Raw genomic sequence first — 19,307 nt, 5'->3', positions numbered from 1 at the left:
GGACTTTTGGCCACTGGCTTGTCGTACAATAGACACCTCAAGTTCTTCGCATTTATTATGTAGTCATCGTTCCTTCTTTCCAAGTATGCATATTACGCAGAATATGTATTCCTGAGCCGTTGAGAATGCTTCAATCTTCAGGTCAGCAATGACACGGATGTTGTCGTCCAGACTTTGATAGTAGAAGACTAGAATTGGTGTTCGTGCCCATATGGCAGTGATTCTGTATGATTTGGTAACAAGGATGGAGAGTTTAAAGTGGGATGAGAGCTGTGGAAGCCCCAAAATTATTGGTATACTCCTACCGGCGCAGACTTCAAGGCGATGAAGAATATCTGCTGATGGTGGTTTTTGCAGGATCATTTGCGCACACTTGTATGAGACGATATAGCTCAAAAATTCTGCTTCTGATTTAGACGAAGTCGTCCCAGCCTCTAGGAGTCTATCAATAATCCACAAGCCCAACCCCAACCCCATGAATGGCATGCCATTCTTTTCACTTATCCTATTCCTAGGCGGCGTCTACACAAAAGACAACGCAAGTGCAAAGCACCCCCTCAAATGTCATCGAGATCCTCCTCCTCAGCCTTGCTCTTCTTTCCGTCACCGTTCAGCCTGTCCATCCTGACATTCTCTTGTCTCCTGGTGTCATTCATACCGCCGCTCATAGCCATAGCCTGGCGTCCTGTATCCGAGCTCTCGAGGAAGGTACGAAGACGCTCCTTACCGACTTCAAGACCTTGTTGTGATGCAGCGTTGGCCATCCGTGCCATGGGGCCCCATAGGTTGAGAGTGTAGGTTACGTAGGTGCCGACAGCGAGGAGGATGAGGAAGATGAAGTATACTGGGTTGCGAAGAACTGGGAAGCGTTAGTGGTCAAACGGCAGAGATGAGGGACGACGAGGGAATCTACCAGCTACTATCTCGTTCCAACCCAGCGCAAGGAGCAAGCCATAAAAGTACAACGGAACTTGCGTAATACCGCCAATCGCGCTACGCTTGGCTTCCACATAGACGCCATCTGCGGTCTTCTTGAAGCGGACGAGAAGGTCAGCTTGCTTAGCGTCGGAGAGAATCGTCATCTCCTCTTCTAGGGTCTTGCCCTCTTCGTCGTCCAGGCCACCGATGGGTGTCAAGTCATCCTCATCCGCGGGCGTTACTGAGGCGGGTGCTTCGCCGATCCAAGCGTCGAGTGGTGGAGGGCTCGATGTTTTGGCCAACTTGAAACGAGCGAGAAGTGGAATGACGGTGATTGTCGACTCTCGAGCTTTGGTGTAGATGCCTTCGATATCATCTGTAGGTCGCCATATTCTTGGGACGCCATGTTCGTCATAGCGGAACTTGTCTTCGAAGTTTTCTCTTAGCTTCAATAGAATGTTACCTTCCATGACTTCCTCGTCAATCTTTGCGCGGAGCACAGCCCACGACTTGCGCCGTAACCTCCACAGACCGACCTCAACTTCGTCGGGACTAGCATCGAAGCTCGATGCGCGGTCGGTGAATCGCTTTTCAGCCATTGAGACAGTGTCGGTAAAGATGGTCCAGACACGGTCCCAGAGATCCTTCTCTGTTGGAGGTCGCTCGCCATGCTCGGGCGCGCCAGAACCGCCTCGACCGGATCCGAGCTTGTTGAACTCAAGACCGACAGACTCATCCAACCGCGATCGTACCCAGCGCTCGATACGTGTAGCCAGCCGTCTCATCTCCTCCTTGCGCAGACGCCCGGATACGTCATCGAGCTCCTTCTTGTAGATTTTCAACTCGTTCTCGTGACTGCTCCAGGCTGCACCTTCGATAGCCATGGCTTTGGCATCCTCTTCAAACTTGGCAAGTGCCTGCTTCTTCTCCGAATCAACAATCTGTGCAAAGTCATAGGTGCCCTTCTTCTGACCGCTCTTGACCGCCGCACTGACGGCTTCGCTGAAGGATTCCACGCCAGACTTGTGAGCCGCTGTAAGTTGCTTCTGGAATAGAGCCTTCAGCCGTGAATCTACCTTGCCTTCAAGTTCTGCCTGCTTCCGCTTGTAGACGCCTTTGTGGTATCGGCTCGCATTCGTATCGAAGTCTTTGAAGACCTTGGTTCGTGCGGCGCTCATGGCAGGGCCGAGGTCGGCGATGACAGAGAGCTTCCCTATCCGAGCATCTTCGGCTTGCTTGTCCTCTAGGGGCGTGATCTTCTCGTCGAAAGCAACCAGGACCTCGCGCGAGATCTCGTCACAACGGAACTGAGCCAACAGTTCTTGCTGCGTGGGCAGATCCAGGTCCTTGTTGTTGACAATCTGGTCCCATACGCCCTCGGCATATGTTGAGAAACCGTCTGCGGGGATGCGTCGGTGGTATTGGGGCAGGAAGATGGGTGCAGTCGACTCGTCGATGAGTCCGTTCTTCCTGGGGTCATTGTATCCCTCCTTGAATCTTGTGCTAAGTTGTGTGACTGCCTCCTCGAACTTTTCCGGTTGTAGGATCTTGTGTGGTAGAGCGACAAAGGCGAAGTCGAAGTAGTCTTCTATCCGCGAGTTCTCCAGGCCATTGGGCTTGGAGATGGTCGACCACAGCTTGGACAGGTCTTGTATCAGGGTGTTTTGGAGGTTCTTGAGGGGTGTGGTGCCGATGTGATCGCGAATGACGAAGAACAAGAGGGATCTCGGAGTGGACCTGCGTGGCTGTCAGCATGGGATGAGTCTAGCGTGGTCAGCAAACGTACTTGCTGTCCTTGACAAAGAGCTGCAAGTTGACCTCGAAGACGGTCTTGAGCAGGCCCATGTTGGCACCCTGGTACAGTCCGACCTGGTGTTCCCAGATGTTGACGATGAGGACCTCGCTCGTGGCAAGCGCAAAAAGGGCACTCTTGCGCTCAAAGTCCTGGTCCTCTCCTCGCTCTCTGCCATCGGTACCCTCGACATCCATGACCAGGATGTTTTCGGCCATGTTGGAGCCACCCTCGGCGCGCTTGTTCTTGCTCATCCAGATGCCCTTTGTGGTCTGGCGACGCTCCTGCTCGGACATGACGCCGAACTGGGTGCCGAAGAGGTAGTTGAGGAGCGTGGATTTTCCGGTGGATTGCGAGCCAAAGACGGATATGAGGTGGTAGTTGAAGCCCGAGGGGATGACCTTCTCAATGCCGAGATATGTGGATAGGTTTGTGCTGCACGGCGAGTACCCATTAGCCCTCTCCTCTGCTACCCAAGCTGCGTGCACCGGCAGAAGACATACTTGAACATCTTGTCCTCGTCAATGACCTGGATGCCATGTTCGTAGGCGCCTTTGTCGGCATTCTCGCCCACGCCGGCAAAGTGGGCGTTCATCATGAGAGACGGCGACGTGTGGTGTTTGATGTTGCTCGGGCGGCTCTGGCCGTTGACCTGGAGGGATTCGTCGGCCATGGTTTCTGCGTGTACAGTGCAGCCGAGAGCTGCACGTGGTGCGGGAAGAATATGGCGTTGTCTAGGGGTGAAAGCTGGCCGTTGATGTCACAGGCGGCCGACCGCTTCGAGGGCGTCTCGCCGCCATTCGTCGCTGCACCCCGGCCCGCATCCTCGCTTAGGCCCAGGTGGTGGTTACTGCCGTACAGATGACGGTCTGGCTGCATCATTCACCTTGTTGGCATACCGGCTTCTGAGACATTCCTGCTCAACTCCTCGCGTGCTGTTGCCCCATGGACGTCCATCAGAACCCTGGTTGTGTGCGGTAGTGGGCATGCAACGTTGCCATCCAAGGGCAGGACCAAAATCACATCCCCTCTTGGCACTGATTTCGCCGGTACCATCACTGGATCGCTTGACACGAGGTTCCTGAAAAATAAACGTGTTCTCGGACGCCTACCGACAAGCTACCGAAATCTGGGAGATCGCCGTACCGATCGCTCTAGACGCCTTTGCTCATCGCAAAGCTCCAGCAACAGGAGAGAAATTACATGTACCCCACTGTGCACACTACACCATGTTCCCGTACCACCAAACTATCCACCATGTTCAAAACTCCCTATATCCCTTCCCACCACTCACCATATCTCCGCTGATCTTGCTAATCTCCTCGCTATTCTTGACCCACGCTTTTGTCGCATCATCAAACACCTGGTCTCCAAACTTGTTCTTGCACCACTCCAGCACCCTCTCGGCCTCGCCTCTTATCCTGCTCTCGATGCCCTCCTCGTCATTCGCCCTCTCGGTTTTCTTCTTTCTTCGAAACTCTTCGACGGCGTCAATCAGACCCTTAGGCTCTTCGTCGCCGTAGACGAAGTCGATGAGCGAAGCAGAGATGGCAGAGTTGCTGCCAATTTGTTTCGCAACTTCGGCATCCAGCTTCTGACCATCTTGTTTGTGCTTGGGTTGATAACCTTCACACGCGTCTGCCACGTCGCCTACCCATGCTCTTGCGTTGTCAAAGTCGCCTTCCGCGCGGTGCAAGATACCATGAAGCAGCATTCCTTCCACAGCTGGCGGGGCCTGCATGTGCCGGACTAGGAAGTGTGCAGAGGGCAAATCGTGATTCAAGATATGCAACAGTGCCTCGATAGTAGGGTGGATGTGTAGGTCTGCAATAGTCGCTGTAAGCTGTGCATCTTGGGGCTTCTTGGGTGGATGAACAAGATTAGTGTTCGGTATGAGCGTCTGCGATATTGACCCCAGCATTCGTGGTACATCCGATGGGCTCATATCTGTGTTGCTTGGTTCAGGTAGATCCGACTCCTTGGTTCTGGCCAGGGTACAAGGGTGAGCGTGAAGGTGAAGGTGGTTTAATAGTCGTAACCTCAGCAAGAGATAGCCGTTCATATGAACATATGGAATAAACGAGTTCTGCAACATGTATGCACCTGTTAGTTTATCATGAAAGCATGTGACGTGCTTGATGCACCAACCCACAAACACAGACGTCATGATGGACCCTGAGAATTCATCGCGTGCAGCTTGTATGGCTGAACAGAACGAATTCGACAACACACGAAAGTTACACGGGAATTGCAAATGTGCCAGTCAGACACAGTAATATGGCAAAAAGTGCTTTCCATAGGTGCGCCAAAGTGCGCTCATATCTACAAACAAAACAGACGCCGCTTTGCAATCCAGCCACCAGAACACGACCTAATCATACAGACGTAATAGGTACAGGGACAGGGCCGTAGATCGAGTTTCATCCAAACGCCAATAATGATGATAGGGCTCTTCGAAAGACATGAGCAAGACCGGATCAGGCGCTGATCAGAAGAGCGAAGGTATTCGAGATCGTAGTAAGTTGGTGTGGGAGATGAGGTCAGCCCATGCTTAAGCCTTGCTCTTCTTCTTCTGTTCTTCTTCCTTCTCGGCCTTCTCCTCCTTCTTGTCAGCAGCGTGCTGGTGCTGCTTCGCCTGGTGCTCTTTGCCTGCAGCAGCGGCCTTGCGTTCCTTCTCGCGTTGCTCTTCGGCCTCTACCATCTCTGCATTGTTGGGTTAGCTCGCTGTTTCCCATGTACAATGCAACGGTCGTTCCACATACCTCTCCACTGGTCCTCGCCAGCGTATCTCTCGTGATGGATCTTCTTCTCGATAACATGCTTGTGTTCGGGGTCATTCGGGTCAATAACCCGAATCGTCTCCCACCTTCCCTTGCCCTTTGCTGCATCTGCCCCCTCAATCGCGAAGCTGCCTAGTAGCGCCGCCAGTGTGCCTCCCTGTGCGTACATACGGGCCTGCACCAACTTTTGTGATCCGCTCAGGTATGGGTTGCGGTTGACCATGTGCCATGAGCCAGCCATGGAGGCAATCCAGAAACCAAAGAGAAGCGGGTATCGGTTTTCGGTCGCCCAGTCTTTTGCACGCTCGAAAGCGGTTCTGTTCTGTTCGTAGAGGGCTTCGCGCTCTTTTTCGCGCTCGACTTGGCGCTTCTTCTCGGGTGTGTGCTCGATATCGTATGCTGCGGAGGCTCGGTCGGCGGCAATGACAGCTGTGGGGTAGCATTGTTAGCATACGAGTTCTGGAGTCTTACAGTGTGGCGTGCGGGAAACTCACCAACAAATGTTCCTGTTGAAGCGACCAGGAAAGCTCGGAACGGGACAGTGAGCGCTCTGAAGGAGTGGTATCTTCTGCTCGCAGCAATGACACCTGCAGCGCCTATCGCCGTACCAATGACACCACCAATTGTTCCGCCCTTGACTGTGGCACTTCAACTTGTCAGTACAAATTCCACAAATATCGCCATGCATGCGTGGATCTCACTTGTAATGCGCCGCCTCTTCTTCCTTGGTAAGAACCTTCATTTTGTCTTGGGTGGAAGTTGCTTTGATTCGAATGCGGGTGTGTTGGTTTGAGGTGAGAATGCACTGGCTATTCGAAGGTTCACGTCAGGCTACACCGGATGTTGGATGAGCAAATGTACGGAGTCTGAGTCGATATATAAAATATGACGGCGCACGCGGCGACTTATTAAAAGATAACGCAACGCTCAAAACTACACCATGGTGACGTCGCCGAACTTCCGGCGCCGCTAGACCCACGTTGACATGTGCGGGCTGTGATGAGGTAAGTGCCCGTCGGCAGACCCTGCCTGGCCCTACACATCCTTCACACTGGGCCGATTATCGTGCGCGCTGAGATCAGGTCACTGACGCATGATGAATTGAGCAAACCTTCTTTAGCAATTTCTTCTGCTGTTGGTTCATTGCTCGCGTGTTGGTACTGGATGAAGAACATTAGCTCTGTTACGGGATGCATTCCCAGCGCCATGCGGCCAATCGTCACATACTTCCAAGATGTTCTTCCTCTTAGTATCTCCGTAAAATGCATCATCATACGCATGCGTTACTTACCCTTGATTACAGTATGCAAGTAGCCGCTAAGTAAGATTCTGTATGCTTGTAAGCAATGCATCCCCGGTTTGTTCCTTGCCGACAGCTTGTCGCATGTCGCAAGCTATTCGGATTTTGCGCCGAAGCGGCATCTCCTCAGTTGCCGCTCGCCGCTCGCACTGCTCATCACTTTGCAGAGATGCGGCCAACCTTTCTTCTCCTCAACACATGGCCGCCTGACCTTTCTAGAACGTCAAACTTGATGCAAGGGCCCATAGCTCTTTGTAAAGCTCGAAATATCTTCTACAAACATGTACAACACACTTTTCCGACCGTGTCCGAGTTGCCACCGAAACCCGCATGAACTCCACGATTCACCGAGCGGCTCCGCACACTGACCCTGACAACAAAATGAGTGGCGACTCCTGTTTTTCATGTCCTTGTATCACTTTCCGACAGCACGGTAATGCTAGCAACCTTTCCTGAGGCATCACGGTCAACAATAGAGGTGAGGTTCACGACGCTTTTGGTCCATCGAAGGATGCATACATCACATGACAGCATTGCTGTAACTATACTACCATCTGATCGGTCTGCTTCGGAAAGAAGGATAAGTATGTAGGTACAGTCCAGTTCATTGTTCTCCATATCGTCTTCTCCAGCTTGTTCCGCCCTAATGCTACCAAGTATTGCAGGCCCGATGAAAATGCTAGAATAAACAAGAAAGGATCTGTCGTACTAACGTGTGTGTGCAAGAATCGATACTTTCCCAACCAACTGTAGGAAATGCCTATTTTCGTCTTAAGCCAATGGTTTTCGACAATCTTTTGGACATTGATCTTAGCTTTTGGGCATATCCACGATACCTTTTACGAGATCGAGCGAGTGGTGCACTGGCTGGTAATACCCAACGATACGCATGTGGACGAAGACATGTAGACTGGCAAACACACACCCTCAACGGAAAGCGCCAAAACTGGGGCGCGGTGCGGGGTTGCCATAGCGGGGAAGCATACCTGCCGGAGGTCCTGGGCGCGTCGCAAGAGCAGGGTTGCAGCAGAGCATGGCTACGCGAGATCCGTACTTAGAGCCGCGGAGAGAGACCATGTGCTTACGAATGTGGCCGCCAACGAGCTCGCGATGCTGTGTGCCACTGTTCGTCAAGATATACTGAATGAGATAGTTGCCGAACTGATCACCAGCGACTTCGAAAAATTAGCAACCATTCACACAGAGAAAGCGACCTAAAACTTACTGTCGATGAGTGGCATACGCGGACGATCAGGGCGGGCTTCGCATATGCGGTCCAGATATCGATCCAGGAACTCATTACCGCCAATCTTGAGGCACTTCTCAATGACCTTGGAAGCGTACTGATCCATGCTGTACTCTGTGCTGTAACGGAGGATGTGATCGATGGCGCGACTACGGTCAGCGGGCGCGCCATGTTCGCAAATGTGCTGGATGCACCAGTTGCCAAATTGACCGTGAGCGATGACATCGATGCTTGCGAGCACCTCGTTGATGCAGGGACGCTATCCTGATCAGCACAAATGGGAATAGATGTTTGATGGTATCTCTGCGTACCTTGTCTTCCTCAAGACAGTTCTCGAAGATATTCTGTACGACCAGACTGCCTGTCTCGCCCAATGCGACTTCATGCCACATGCCGCGCAGAGCCTCGTTGACATAGCGCATAATCTGGGGTGGAGAGTCGCTCCAACGGAGTTCAAAGAGCTTCTGCCAGACATGGCATGCGTATCGGTGAATAACAGTCTCTGGAATGCGGCGAAGTAGCTCATGGACCATCGTTGCCTTGTACTCTTCCGGAACACAGTCGAAGGCCTTCTGGATGACGTGGCAGCCGAACGCGTCCATGCTCAAGGCAAGAGTATTGCCGCGGATGGCTTGAGCGATAGCAATAACTTGTTCGTGCGTACCATGCTCAAAGCAGCGCTGTACTAGGAAGTTGCCGAAACGGTTGACCATTAGAGCATAGGCTTGAGAGATGATGGCCTCCACGATCTCATACTTTTGCTCTGGTGTGCCTACCTTGAGCTTCTGTTGAAGGAAGATGGATGCTTGCTGGTCGTTATTGCAGATGATCTTATCGACGATGTATCTCCAGTTGCAGCTCATGTTGCGATCCAATAGGCGACGATAGTTCATGGGCTCAACTGAGGGAACGTACTGTGAAGTAACTGCCTCATTCTGAGTCTATGTCATGTCAGCAGATACCAAGATTTTGTATGTTGTCGTGACGACTGACCTGAGAATTCCATGGAGACGGTCCCATGCTGTTCTGCACGCTGAACTCGTTTGCGTCGGGCGACAATCTGCTGGCCATGGTGCCAATCGGAGCTGGATGGCCTATAGGATACATGGGTGGCATAGCGTACTGGTTGTAGCTTGGGTCGAAGGCTGAACCGGGGCGGCTGGGTGGATTGCTCAGTCCGTTACCTATGCCCATACCCATACCGTTGTTGAAGCTGTGTCCGACAGGATTGGGCATGCCGTTACCCATGCCAGCGTTGAAGCTGTTGGACATACCACTGCTGCGAAAACTCTGGTCGAGAGGGAAGTGTGTGGGCTCATTCAAGAAACCATTGCGGCGGTAGCCTGACTGTGTGGGTTGTGGTCGGGACTGGACCTGAGGTTGCGTCTGGGCCTGGTACGGGGGTCCGAAGCTGTTACTGCTGGTGTAGGTCGGACGAGCAGGTTCATTGCCCCAGCCATAGTTGCTCCTAGTGGAGGCGTTGAACTTGTTCTGCAAACTTGTGAGGGTCTGCTCGGTCACATCACCCGGGTAGCTGTAATCAGCCTCAGACGATTGGCTCAAGTGCTCCATGGTCGACCGGGCTACATGGTGACTGTGCATCTCTTGGTTGACTCGGTTGACTTCGTTGCGAGCCTCCTGTAGTTCCAGCTTCAGCTTCTGCAACTCGCAAGCCTCGACGAGGACAATGGAGCTGTCCATCTCAGTAGATGGGGTAGGTGTGAACTCGTCCGTGGCCGGCGTGATGGGGATGGATCCGCTGGACGAGCTGTACGGGTCTTGCGGAGGGGAGCGTCCGTTCAAGCGCTGTAAGAGCGAGTCCATGACGGCCGACTCTTCGTGAGCTTCCATCTTGGGCTTCTGGGTAGGTCAGCTTGGACGGTATGAAATATGGCGACGGTGGGCCTATAGTAGGATCCAGCTTGACTGACCTTATAGCCGTCGAATGAGCTGTTCTGTTGCAGCGGAAGCTGGTTGCCCAGGGTAGAAGGACCGAGTGGCCGCTTCATGCCCTGTGTGTTGCATGTCAACGGTGAGCCAAAGGCACGTTGGAAGGCAAATGGGTATTGGTTCATGCTCATGCTGCCTACCGCCTGGCCCAGTGCCTCTGGCGAGGTATCAATCCTAAGGTCTCCAGCCATGGTGAATCGATTGGGGCCCTTGCGGGGTGTAGGAGAGCCGTCGGAAGCTATGTTGAAGCTCATGGTAGCAGAGCCTGGAAGTGTGGGTAGATGGTTGAGATCTGAGAGGCAGCAGACGTCTCCAAGCTATATGGTGAAGACTGCGGTTGCGAAGGCGGCTTGAAACAAATCTGAGGTTATTGGGCAAATGTGCAGATAATATGCGGGATGAAGGCTCAGCTCAGCTCGTTTGGCGACGTATATAGCCAAAGTAGATGCAGAAGCGGCGAGAGGACAGCTCAAATGCACATAAATTAGTAGGTCGCAGAGGGTGTCGCCGTGAGGAAAGGACGACAGCAGAGAGTAGAAAGAAGAGATTGACACGAAGTTAAGAGCAGTTGGAGAAGTGGGGGTGACGATAATGGAAGCTTCTCAAAAGACGAAGTGAGCGCGACTAGAGGAAGGCGCGTCGCGTCGGGACGTTCCGCATTCGTCTTCACCAGCAAACAGAAAGAGCATTGTGCCTGAAAAGACTGACTCAGCATAGAAAACGGAAAAAGTCGACTCTTGAGACAGAATCAGTCCAACTTACTTCTCAAGCCCTCGCCCATCTTGATCCATCCCATGGTTGCCGTCTGATTCATCCACTTCATCCACTTCATCCCATGGGACTGCGATGACGCATCAGCTTGAGCCAATAACAACTTCTACAACTCTCAACGATCTGAACGAACAGTTTCTCTCAAAATGAGAGAATTCGCAAGTAAAAGAATGCTCAAGCCATCGCGCTCACTGTAGCCCTACAGTACAGAATATGCAGACGATATGTCTGACGTGAAATGTTGAGCCTTTGCTACCTATGACCAGATGCCGCGTCTTTAGGCTTAAATTCCTGTATCGCTCATTCACTCTCTATGATACTACTTGGAGCGATCTGCCAGTCAGAGTCAAAGAAGCCCATGGCTAACACGCCCTCGATCCCCTTCCACTTTGCACTTTCACCGAAGACAACAAAATCAGGCTGTCCGACTCCGGTCAGCATAGGAATAATCCGAGACGCTTGTCGCAACCCCTCATCATCCGCACCCCATATGACGAGCTCAAGACGCTCGCCTTCAAGTGGTCGCAAGAATGCAGCAGCTCTAGCTTCCTTGCCATATCGATGCTCCTGTCCCCGGAGACCCCGGATGGTGATGATCCCGGACTTGTCGACCTTGATCGGGAAATCTGTCTGACTAGCCTGGAGACTGGGACTGGTAGCTAGAGTGATGACGTTGCCAGTAAAATTGGAAGAAAGGGGATACGACGCGGAAGGAACAATGTTAGTATCTGCTTGAAAATACTGGTGTAAGTTGCGTGAAGCCTGCAAAGCAAGGCGAGATGAGTTGGCAGAGCCTGGGTGCTGGATGACAAACGGCCCATGGGTACGAAGGATAGCGGTCATGGAGCCCAGCTGTCGGCCGATCCTCTCAGGTCGCGGTGGTCGCGCGGAGTCTGCAGTACGTGTGCCGATGCTCCAACCATCATCTGACTTGTAAACGCTAATGGAGGAGACAGTCACTACTGTTTTCTCAGCTAGACTCAAGTATTGCCCATCGATCGTGACCGACTCTTTCCAGATGGCGGGATCAAACTCAAGACTTCGGACATTAGACGTCTTGATGATGTGCCCTCGAACACCAACTTTTCCATAGCGTCCTGGGTCCTCTAGCTGTTTTACCTGGATCCCGTTCTTGCTACCCATGTCGCCAGGATCGCCGACCAAGATGAGGAAGTGCTCCATCTTCCGCGGCAGAATATCGTCATTCTTCGCTTGAGTATAGTAGAAATCTACCAACTCCGGTGTTGTCATGACGCCATCCCACCAGTGATTCTGCCCAGCCACTTCATTGTATGAGGCTTTGGCTCCAATGACTCCAGGGCTGACTCCTGTGCGGTATAGCTGTTCTGCAAGTAGGCGAGAGTTGTATGCTGGAACATTGTCGTCGATTTCGCCATGCTGTTGTTGAACGGGTATGCCATGCGCATTGGGCATGAGCATCTCATGACGATAACTGTTGATGGATGCACTGATGACCGCTGTGCGCCCGGGATCTGCAGCTTGCCATAAGTGATATGGCACGTACATCTGGATACTGGCGTAACCGGAGACTGGTGCTGCAGCAAGAACTTTGTCAGGCCTATGCGTAAGGGCAAACCACGTGCCCTGCCCGCCATTGGAATGCCCTGTGACTATCCAGCGGTTCGTGTCAACATCGTAGCCTGTCCAGCGATTGTTGTCGATCCAGTCTGGAATAGCTGCAATTGCCGCTTCAACGTCGGCGAAACCCCAGTTGTGCCAGTCGTCACCGGACCATGGTGTGACACCAGTGGGGAACAGTACCCAGGCACAGAGGTCAGAAACAGGATCCAGAGCGCCAGTAACCATGGGATTGTCGGCCTCAAGGCCCGCTCCGTGAAGTTGCAGCAACACAGGTAGTTTCACTCGCCCCGATGGGCATATTGCATTATGTGCTGGGGGTCGAAGCATGGCGTACGAAGCCATACCACCAGGATGGAGAAACGTAACCTTGTGGGGCTTGTAGATGTCGACATGGTTCAGAGTCTGGGACGCACGTATGGTGTTTTTGCGCGTACCACCCACTGTCTTATATGTGATGTCATAGTCCACAGAAGAAGCGTTGTTGCCGTGGAGAGCGACAGTGAAGGTGACGGGCTTTGTTTGACCAGAAACAATAGTGATGGACATGTGCGAGTCACTCGACGTGTTAGAGTTTTCCTGGTCAGCAATATCAGTATCTTCGCGTAACAATGACTGAGCGCCTATTGCCAACCCCGCGAAAGAGACATAAGGGCTCACACTTGAGTGCTGAATGCTCAGGATTTCAACATCCTCCTCCCCGGTATTTCTCAAGTACACTGACCCAATCGACGAGGCAAGCTTTCCGTCGATGACGTCGGACACGAGAATACCAGGTTTTGCAAGCTCCAAAGACCCCGTGGCCTTTTGCACGTCAACAACAACATCAATGCTAGGCGCCAGGATACCGCCAAAAGCCCTCACGTCGCGAGCTAGACGAAGGTCAATTCTGTGTGAGCCAGGCTTGAGATGCAGAACAGGAGGCGCCTTGCGATAAGTATAGAAGTCTCCTCCAAAGTAGTGCTGGCCATCTACCCAGAATTCTAGGATAGTGTCTGTGTGTAAGACTAGGTGTTGAGTTTCGTTGCCGCCGATGTTAAGTTCGCCCCGAGCCCACGCCTGGTATTGAACAGCAGCCCATCCGTATACGACTTTCAGGAAGTCCCAGTCAACGTTTGCGTAGGCCACGCTCAAGGAGGCATTGGCCGAAGTAGCATCGCTCATGGTCCGCACAGCTTGGGTGACATTCCACGATGCGGTTCCGTTAGTAGGCAACGAGCTTCGGAATGTTGCTTTGGGGTCGTATCGGAGGCTTCTGAAGCCGCCATAGTACTCGAGTGGATCTGCGCCCCATGTCGCCTCTACAAGATGTTGGTTTGTCGTCTCCAGGGTACCGTGAGCGATAACGTACCTCGAGTTCCTATCTGGAATGGCCCTAGCACGTACCATTTGTCGCTGAAGGAGAACAAGGAGGCATTCTCCTGTCGACTTGCTAGTGGGGCCACGAGCGGCCCATGTTCCCTAGCACGACCCAACTGCAGCAGGAACAGGAAGGCGCAGACTAAGTGCGGCAGCGACGGCCGGCTCATCGAAACGAGCATGTTGTGGTGTGTACGGCGCCTCGACACATGACGAGAGAGCAGAGATGGCGATTTTGAAAAGCAACGCTATCGCGACAGATGATCTCTACCGGACACAGCAGGTGGTGAAGGGTCCATGGACAGAGCTTGGCTGACGCCGGGTGGTGGTTTGGAATCCCTGTCGCCTCCTGCCCTGGCTATCAGATCCGAACCGCCTCCGGAACGCGTATGTCACTAACCAGACAATTCTCCGCTAATTACGGATCCATTGCGACGCTTGACCTGAACACCACGCTTCTTGGACTAATCCTTCGCGACGACCCACGGTACCCCTCCATCGCTACCGCTGCTTGTGCCACCCTCGTGCTCTTACGTGTAGCAGCGAGTGCGCCACGGTTCCGCGCATATAGTACAGGTCGCCTGCAGCACTGGTTCCCTCCCCATGGCGTAGCGAATACATCTACGACACCCCGACCACCTTGCATCCCGCAGTCGCCATGACGCCTCCGTTGGCGCGGGACCCGAGTCCCAACGCTACCTTCAAGTTTCCCGCTTTCCAGCCCGATCTGCTGCCTACGCCCGAGGAAGACCACATCTACGGCCACACGTCGTCGCGCTCTGCCAGCCCCAGCCATGCAGCGCAGACGAACGGCAGCACAGTGCCAGGCCCAGGCGACAGGTGGCAACCGCGCAAAGAGGCTCGGTTTGGGGGAATCAACGGCTCAGCATCGGCCTCTTCCAACAGACATGGGCGACAGAAGAGCCTGTCCGAGGCCTTCAGGACGATACGGACGCGAAAGGGCAGCGTGAGCCAGAACGCGCATGAACTTGCAGACGCGCTCAAGGCACCGCTATCGCCCAAGCTCATTGTAGGTCGCGATACACATGGTTTGCTACGACGACCTGTGGGCTAACAGGCGCAGGTGCTCTGTGGTGTGTGGTACATGACCTCCATCTTCACCAACATGTCTTCCAAGGCCATCCTGACCGCCCTGCCGAAGCCCATCACCCTCACGACCGTACAATTCGCTTTCGTATCGGGCTGGTGCTTGATACTCGCCATGTTGGCTAGGAAATACCCACGGCTAAAACAGACCATGCCGTTCCTGAAGTACGGTATCCGCACTCCTTCCAAGGAGCTCATCATGGCGACGCTGCCCTTGACATGCTTCCAAATTGGAGGACACATTTTGAGCGCCGATGCCACGTCCAGGATACCTGTTTCTTTGGTACACACCATCAAGGGACTTTCGCCGCTCCTGACGGTCATGGCATACAGTATCTTCTTCAAGATCCAGTACTCGTTACCCACATACCTGTCTCTCATCCCACTGACCCTGGGGGTCATACTGGCATGCTCGGCCGATTTCAATGCCAATCTGATCGGCCTCATGTCTGCGTTCGCCAGCGCCATCCTCTTTGTCGTGCAGAACATTGTCTCCAAGCAAATCTTCAACGACGCCGCAGCCGCTGAGAAAGACGGCCTCCCACCGAACAAATTCACCAAACCGGATAAACTGAACCTCCTCTGTTATTCCTCTGGCCTGGCCTTTCTCTTCACCCTTCCACTTTGGCTTTGGACGGAAGGATTCACTCTCATCTTCGACTTTCTGCATGACGCTTCTATCGAGCTATCAGACCACCCCGAGGCTTTGGATCACGGGCGCTTGCTACTCGAGTTTCTGTTCAACGGCACTTTCCACTTTGGACAGAATATCGTAGCATTTGTCCTGCTCTCTATGGTATCTCCAGTTACCTACTCAGTCGCCAGCCTGATCAAGCGCGTCTTTGTCATCGTGTTCGCCGTTGTCTGGTTCGGCAAGCCCATGACAAAAGTCCAAGCCTTTGGTTTCGTGCTCACATTCGTTGGTCTATATCTCTACGACCGCACGCACGACGCTGCCAAAGCAGACAAACGCGCAAAAGCTCTGCAGTCCAAGAACAGCGGCTCTCTACTTCCGTTGGCCACAGATATCAAGTCACGACCCGTCTTCACTGCCAGTCCATCATCCATGCCGGACACAGGAGCGTATCCGATGCCAGGTATTCACGAATCACGAGAAGAAAAGAGACATGATGATTCTGGCAATTCGGGCTATCGCAGGACGTCTGAGCAGAGCTCGCATTACCTGCCCCCAGGGACCAAAGCAGAGGATACTTGGCGGCCTAGCGACATGAATGGTAGAAGGGGTATAGGCGTTTCATGAGCATTTACGAATCTATTTGTTGCATTCTGATGAATCTCTCTTTCAAGATAAAGTGCTACAAGCAACCATTCTGACAAACGATCCGGAAAGGATACTGAGTGTATTGGTGAAGATGCACAAAGGACCGAACTACATGCCGAACATAAAGAATCTTCGGTTCGCCGAGATGACCGACTAAAACTAGGAGCCGTCGATCTATGTCGTCACATGTGATACAATGGCCGCTCCAGGACTTTGCTGACGCGTCAGCCATTCGCAACATCCAAAGCCCGAAAAAGAAAGAAAAAACGATGAACACAGCGAGTACCAGGAGGCAACTTGAACATGAGCTGACATTGCAATCACGCCATACATACAGGCGCTATTCGCATTACCGCCTCCAGTCCCGAACCGAACAAAGGAGATACTCCTCGCAGCATGCAAAACCAAGCAGAGATCCCGACACCATTAGAGACAAAGCAGACGTAAAGTGAGCGACTTCCTGGACGCCAAGTTTGGGCATTTGCATCATCTCGTCTTGTATCCCACGCGTTAAACGTGAAGCATATTGTATCGTAGTCCTGCTCGCAATATCCGAGCCTTATCCCCTCGCTGCTTCGCCAAAACATGCATTGCAACCCGGCGCAAACAGATTGTAGATGAAGGGTATTTATGGGTTTTCGTTATCGTCTAGCAGCATCCCTTCTTCTGCTCCGCGTCGGCCGACTTGCTGATCTCGAGCACCTTGCGGTCGTTGCCGAGGACGGGGCCGCTACCTTCGCCCTGGTCGAGGGCTTTGCTTGAGACGATGCGGTAAATTTCTGGAGCCGTGTTAGCAACGACTCAAGCTAACGATATCTGCGGCTGAAGTGACAACAAAAGTGGCGGTGTAAACACATGTCCACTTGGACCGACAAATGCTACTCCAGGCTTTGCGCCAATCACCATTGTCGCCGCTACTCGTCATGTGTAGTAGAGTGACGTACCTGTGAGAATGTTCTGGAAGGCAAGCTCGACGTTGCTGGCGTCCAAGGCAGACGTCTCGATGAAGGAAAGGTTGTTCTCGCCTGCAGAGAGTGTCAGCATACATATCACGGGCTCTCTCTGTACAAATGGCGCCGTCGCCGAATGGGTCCACGTACTTGCAAACTGCTTGGCCTCCTCTGTTGGCACTGCCCGCAGATGCCTCAAATCGCTCTTGTTTCCCACGAGCATGATGACAATGTTGGAGTCAGCATGGTCGCGCAGCTCCTTCAGCCACCTCGTCACATTCTCATATGTCTGGTGCTTGCTGATGTCGTAGACGAGCAGAGCGCCGACTGCGCCACGGTAGTATGCGGAGGTGATGGCACGGTATCGCTCCTGGCCTGCAGTATCCCAGATCTGGGCCTTGATGGTCTTAGCGTCAACCTGGATGGATCGGGTAGCGAATTCGACGCCGATGGTCGACTTGGAGTCGAGGTTGAACTCGTTGCGCGTGAACCGGCTCAACAGGTTGGATTTACCGACACCAGAGTCTCCGATGAGCACCACTGCGGGGGTTAGCGGGCGACGAGACGAGGCAAACTAAGGCGGCGGGGGAGAAGCAGGTACCCTTGAAAAGAAACTATGTGCACCGTGGTCAGTATGCAAGAGCACATAGGGCCGCTGTGGTATGGAGACTCACGTCATATTCGTCGTTCGCCATTGTTGCGGTAGGTGGGGAAGTGGCAGGTGGGCAGGTGGAAGTCTCAGTCGATGTGTGGGCGAGACTGGTGAAATCAGAGCCTGGGAAGCTTTGGGGTATCAAGGCAAGCAGAAAAACTCAGGGTCAGGTCGTCGTGGTAGTGGCCAAGTGCGCTATCTCGCTGCCTCGAGGAGTTGCTGCTCCACCGTCAAAGCACCAGCCAGCACCCCAGGAGCGAGCAGGCCTATGCCTTCTTAGGTAAGCGAGGCGCTAGTCTCCGCGCCCTCACTCAGTCCATCATCTCCATGTCTGCTTGCGTCGCCGCAAAACATCTCGCCTTTCGACGAGTGCCTAGGTAGACATGATCGCTAAATAGACACAATCGTCCTCTGATCTCGCACTGCATCCTGAATGACAGCAGCGACCCGGCGCATAGTCGGAAAAAGACCCCACGCGCTGTCTGCGACTGCCCCCAACCAATCAGAACCTCGTATGGTCACGCACCTCCATCGCTCTTGACAAAATGTCATTGCGCCCTGATGAAGACAGCTTGGAGGAAGAGTACGATGTAGAATGCATCTTGGCAGAGAAGTGGCAAGACGCCTGGGATGTGCATCCATTCGGCGCGGCTACAAAGTACCTGACCAAGTGGGAAGGTTATCCACTTGAGGAGTGAGTCTGTCTTGTGGTATTGTCGAATCAAGCTAACCAGCTTTGAAGCTGTAAGCATTCCACCATTGCCCTTCAAAGCTCCGTAGTTCCTCTAGAAAACAGGACCAATCCGTGCACTGTTCTTCTTCTAGACGAACATCCATCACGTCTCTCTGACACTACTTAGGCACTTGGGAACCAGCAGTCAACTTCGAGAAGATCGTGTCACTGCCAGACGAACCCCCAAGCACCACCGCGCTGGAACTATGGAACGAAAAGAAAGCGAGTATGAGCAAAGCCGATTTCCAAAAGCTGTGCGAAAGAAACATTGCAAAATATGAGGCAGCACTCAACGGCCAACAAGAGGCATCGCCGCTGGAAACTACACTCGCAGACAGAGAAGCCGCAGACTCAAATCTACTCAATCATCTATTTGAGGACAGTCCTACCACAGACAATGCGGGGCTGTTCGTTAGGCAGCCTCCCAAAGCACGTGTGCCTCCTATCGTGCAGTCAGAACCCTCTTCTTCTGAAGAAGGAGAGTTGACGGATGACTCACTGATGGAAGAAATGGCTACAATATCGGGCAACATAAAGCACACGTCCGCCGGCGCAGAGGATCCTAACATAGAGCGCCGGCCAATTCAAAATTCGGCTCAGTCACCCCGTACCCCGTTGAAACGTGCTACGACTACTCCAAACCTGAATTCAGTCACGAAATCAAGCCTCGCAAGACCGGCACAGAGCAAAGATCCGCGGAGACCGTCGCTACCACAAGCAAACCCAGGTTTTCGAGATGAGCAAACGACGATAGAGTCTACACAACGAAGGGCAAGTAGCAGCGGTAAACCTACAGGTGCTGCAACCGGCAGTACAAGCTCAGGTACCACAAAGCGATCAGTCTCTCTTGCCACACAGCCGAGTGCTC

General features: G+C 53.0%; 7 protein-coding genes across 7 annotated transcripts; 1 reads left to right on the top strand and 6 right to left on the bottom strand.

Annotated features, from left to right (window-relative positions):
• Positions 1 to 557: 557 nt before the first annotated feature.
• Positions 558 to 3,383, bottom strand: ACET3X_005928 (uncharacterized protein; the record flags this gene model as incomplete). The annotated part of the gene is made up of 4 exons (XM_069452085.1): positions 558 to 859; positions 914 to 2,655; positions 2,705 to 3,145; positions 3,214 to 3,383. 4 exons carry the CDS (start codon positions 3,381 to 3,383, stop codon positions 558 to 560), a joined length of 2,655 nt encoding a protein of 884 aa, XP_069306288.1.
• A 588-nt stretch (positions 3,384 to 3,971) lies between these two features.
• ACET3X_005927 (uncharacterized protein) lies at positions 3,972 to 4,655 on the bottom strand (the record flags this gene model as incomplete). Its single annotated transcript, XM_069452084.1, has 1 exon — positions 3,972 to 4,655. One exon carries the CDS (start codon positions 4,653 to 4,655, stop codon positions 3,972 to 3,974), a length of 684 nt encoding a protein of 227 aa, XP_069306287.1.
• Positions 4,656 to 4,978: 323 nt separating this feature from the next.
• On the bottom strand, positions 4,979 to 6,404 carry ACET3X_005926 (uncharacterized protein). The gene is made up of 4 exons (XM_069452081.1): positions 6,192 to 6,404; positions 5,985 to 6,136; positions 5,473 to 5,919; positions 4,979 to 5,413 (listed from the first exon to the last, which is right to left on the bottom strand). The coding sequence occupies exons 1-4, from the start codon at positions 6,230 to 6,232 to the stop codon at positions 5,262 to 5,264; spliced, it is 792 nt and encodes a 263-aa protein (XP_069306286.1). The 5' UTR covers positions 6,233 to 6,404; the 3' UTR covers positions 4,979 to 5,261.
• Positions 6,405 to 7,717: 1,313 nt separating this feature from the next.
• Positions 7,718 to 10,240, bottom strand: ACET3X_005925 (uncharacterized protein; the record flags this gene model as incomplete). The annotated part of the gene is made up of 5 exons (XM_069452080.1): positions 7,718 to 7,965; positions 8,016 to 8,295; positions 8,348 to 8,977; positions 9,030 to 9,896; positions 9,968 to 10,240. The coding sequence occupies 5 exons, from the start codon at positions 10,238 to 10,240 to the stop codon at positions 7,718 to 7,720; spliced, it is 2,298 nt and encodes a 765-aa protein (XP_069306285.1).
• An 817-nt stretch (positions 10,241 to 11,057) lies between these two features.
• On the bottom strand, positions 11,058 to 13,897 carry ACET3X_005924 (uncharacterized protein; the record flags this gene model as incomplete). The annotated part of the gene is made up of 3 exons (XM_069452079.1): positions 11,058 to 12,935; positions 13,017 to 13,657; positions 13,708 to 13,897. 3 exons carry the CDS (start codon positions 13,895 to 13,897, stop codon positions 11,058 to 11,060), a joined length of 2,709 nt encoding a protein of 902 aa, XP_069306284.1.
• Positions 13,898 to 14,373: 476 nt separating this feature from the next.
• ACET3X_005923 (uncharacterized protein) lies at positions 14,374 to 16,083 on the top strand (the record flags this gene model as incomplete). Its single annotated transcript, XM_069452078.1, has 2 exons — positions 14,374 to 14,745; positions 14,800 to 16,083. The coding sequence occupies 2 exons, from the start codon at positions 14,374 to 14,376 to the stop codon at positions 16,081 to 16,083; spliced, it is 1,656 nt and encodes a 551-aa protein (XP_069306283.1).
• A 669-nt stretch (positions 16,084 to 16,752) lies between these two features.
• Positions 16,753 to 17,749, bottom strand: ACET3X_005922 (uncharacterized protein; the record flags this gene model as incomplete). The annotated part of the gene is made up of 5 exons (XM_069452077.1): positions 16,753 to 16,883; positions 17,049 to 17,129; positions 17,205 to 17,594; positions 17,656 to 17,668; positions 17,729 to 17,749. The coding sequence occupies 5 exons, from the start codon at positions 17,747 to 17,749 to the stop codon at positions 16,753 to 16,755; spliced, it is 636 nt and encodes a 211-aa protein (XP_069306282.1).
• Between the last annotated feature and the right edge of the window lie 1,558 nt (positions 17,750 to 19,307).

The sequence above is a fragment of the Alternaria dauci genome, chromosome 5 (assembly GCF_042100115.1).
Source record: "Alternaria dauci strain A2016 chromosome 5, whole genome shotgun sequence".
Taxonomy (NCBI): Eukaryota; Fungi; Ascomycota; class Dothideomycetes; order Pleosporales; family Pleosporaceae; genus Alternaria; species Alternaria dauci.
The sequence above is the reverse complement of the archived record's forward strand: the minus strand, read 5'-3'. Positions and strand labels throughout refer to the sequence as shown.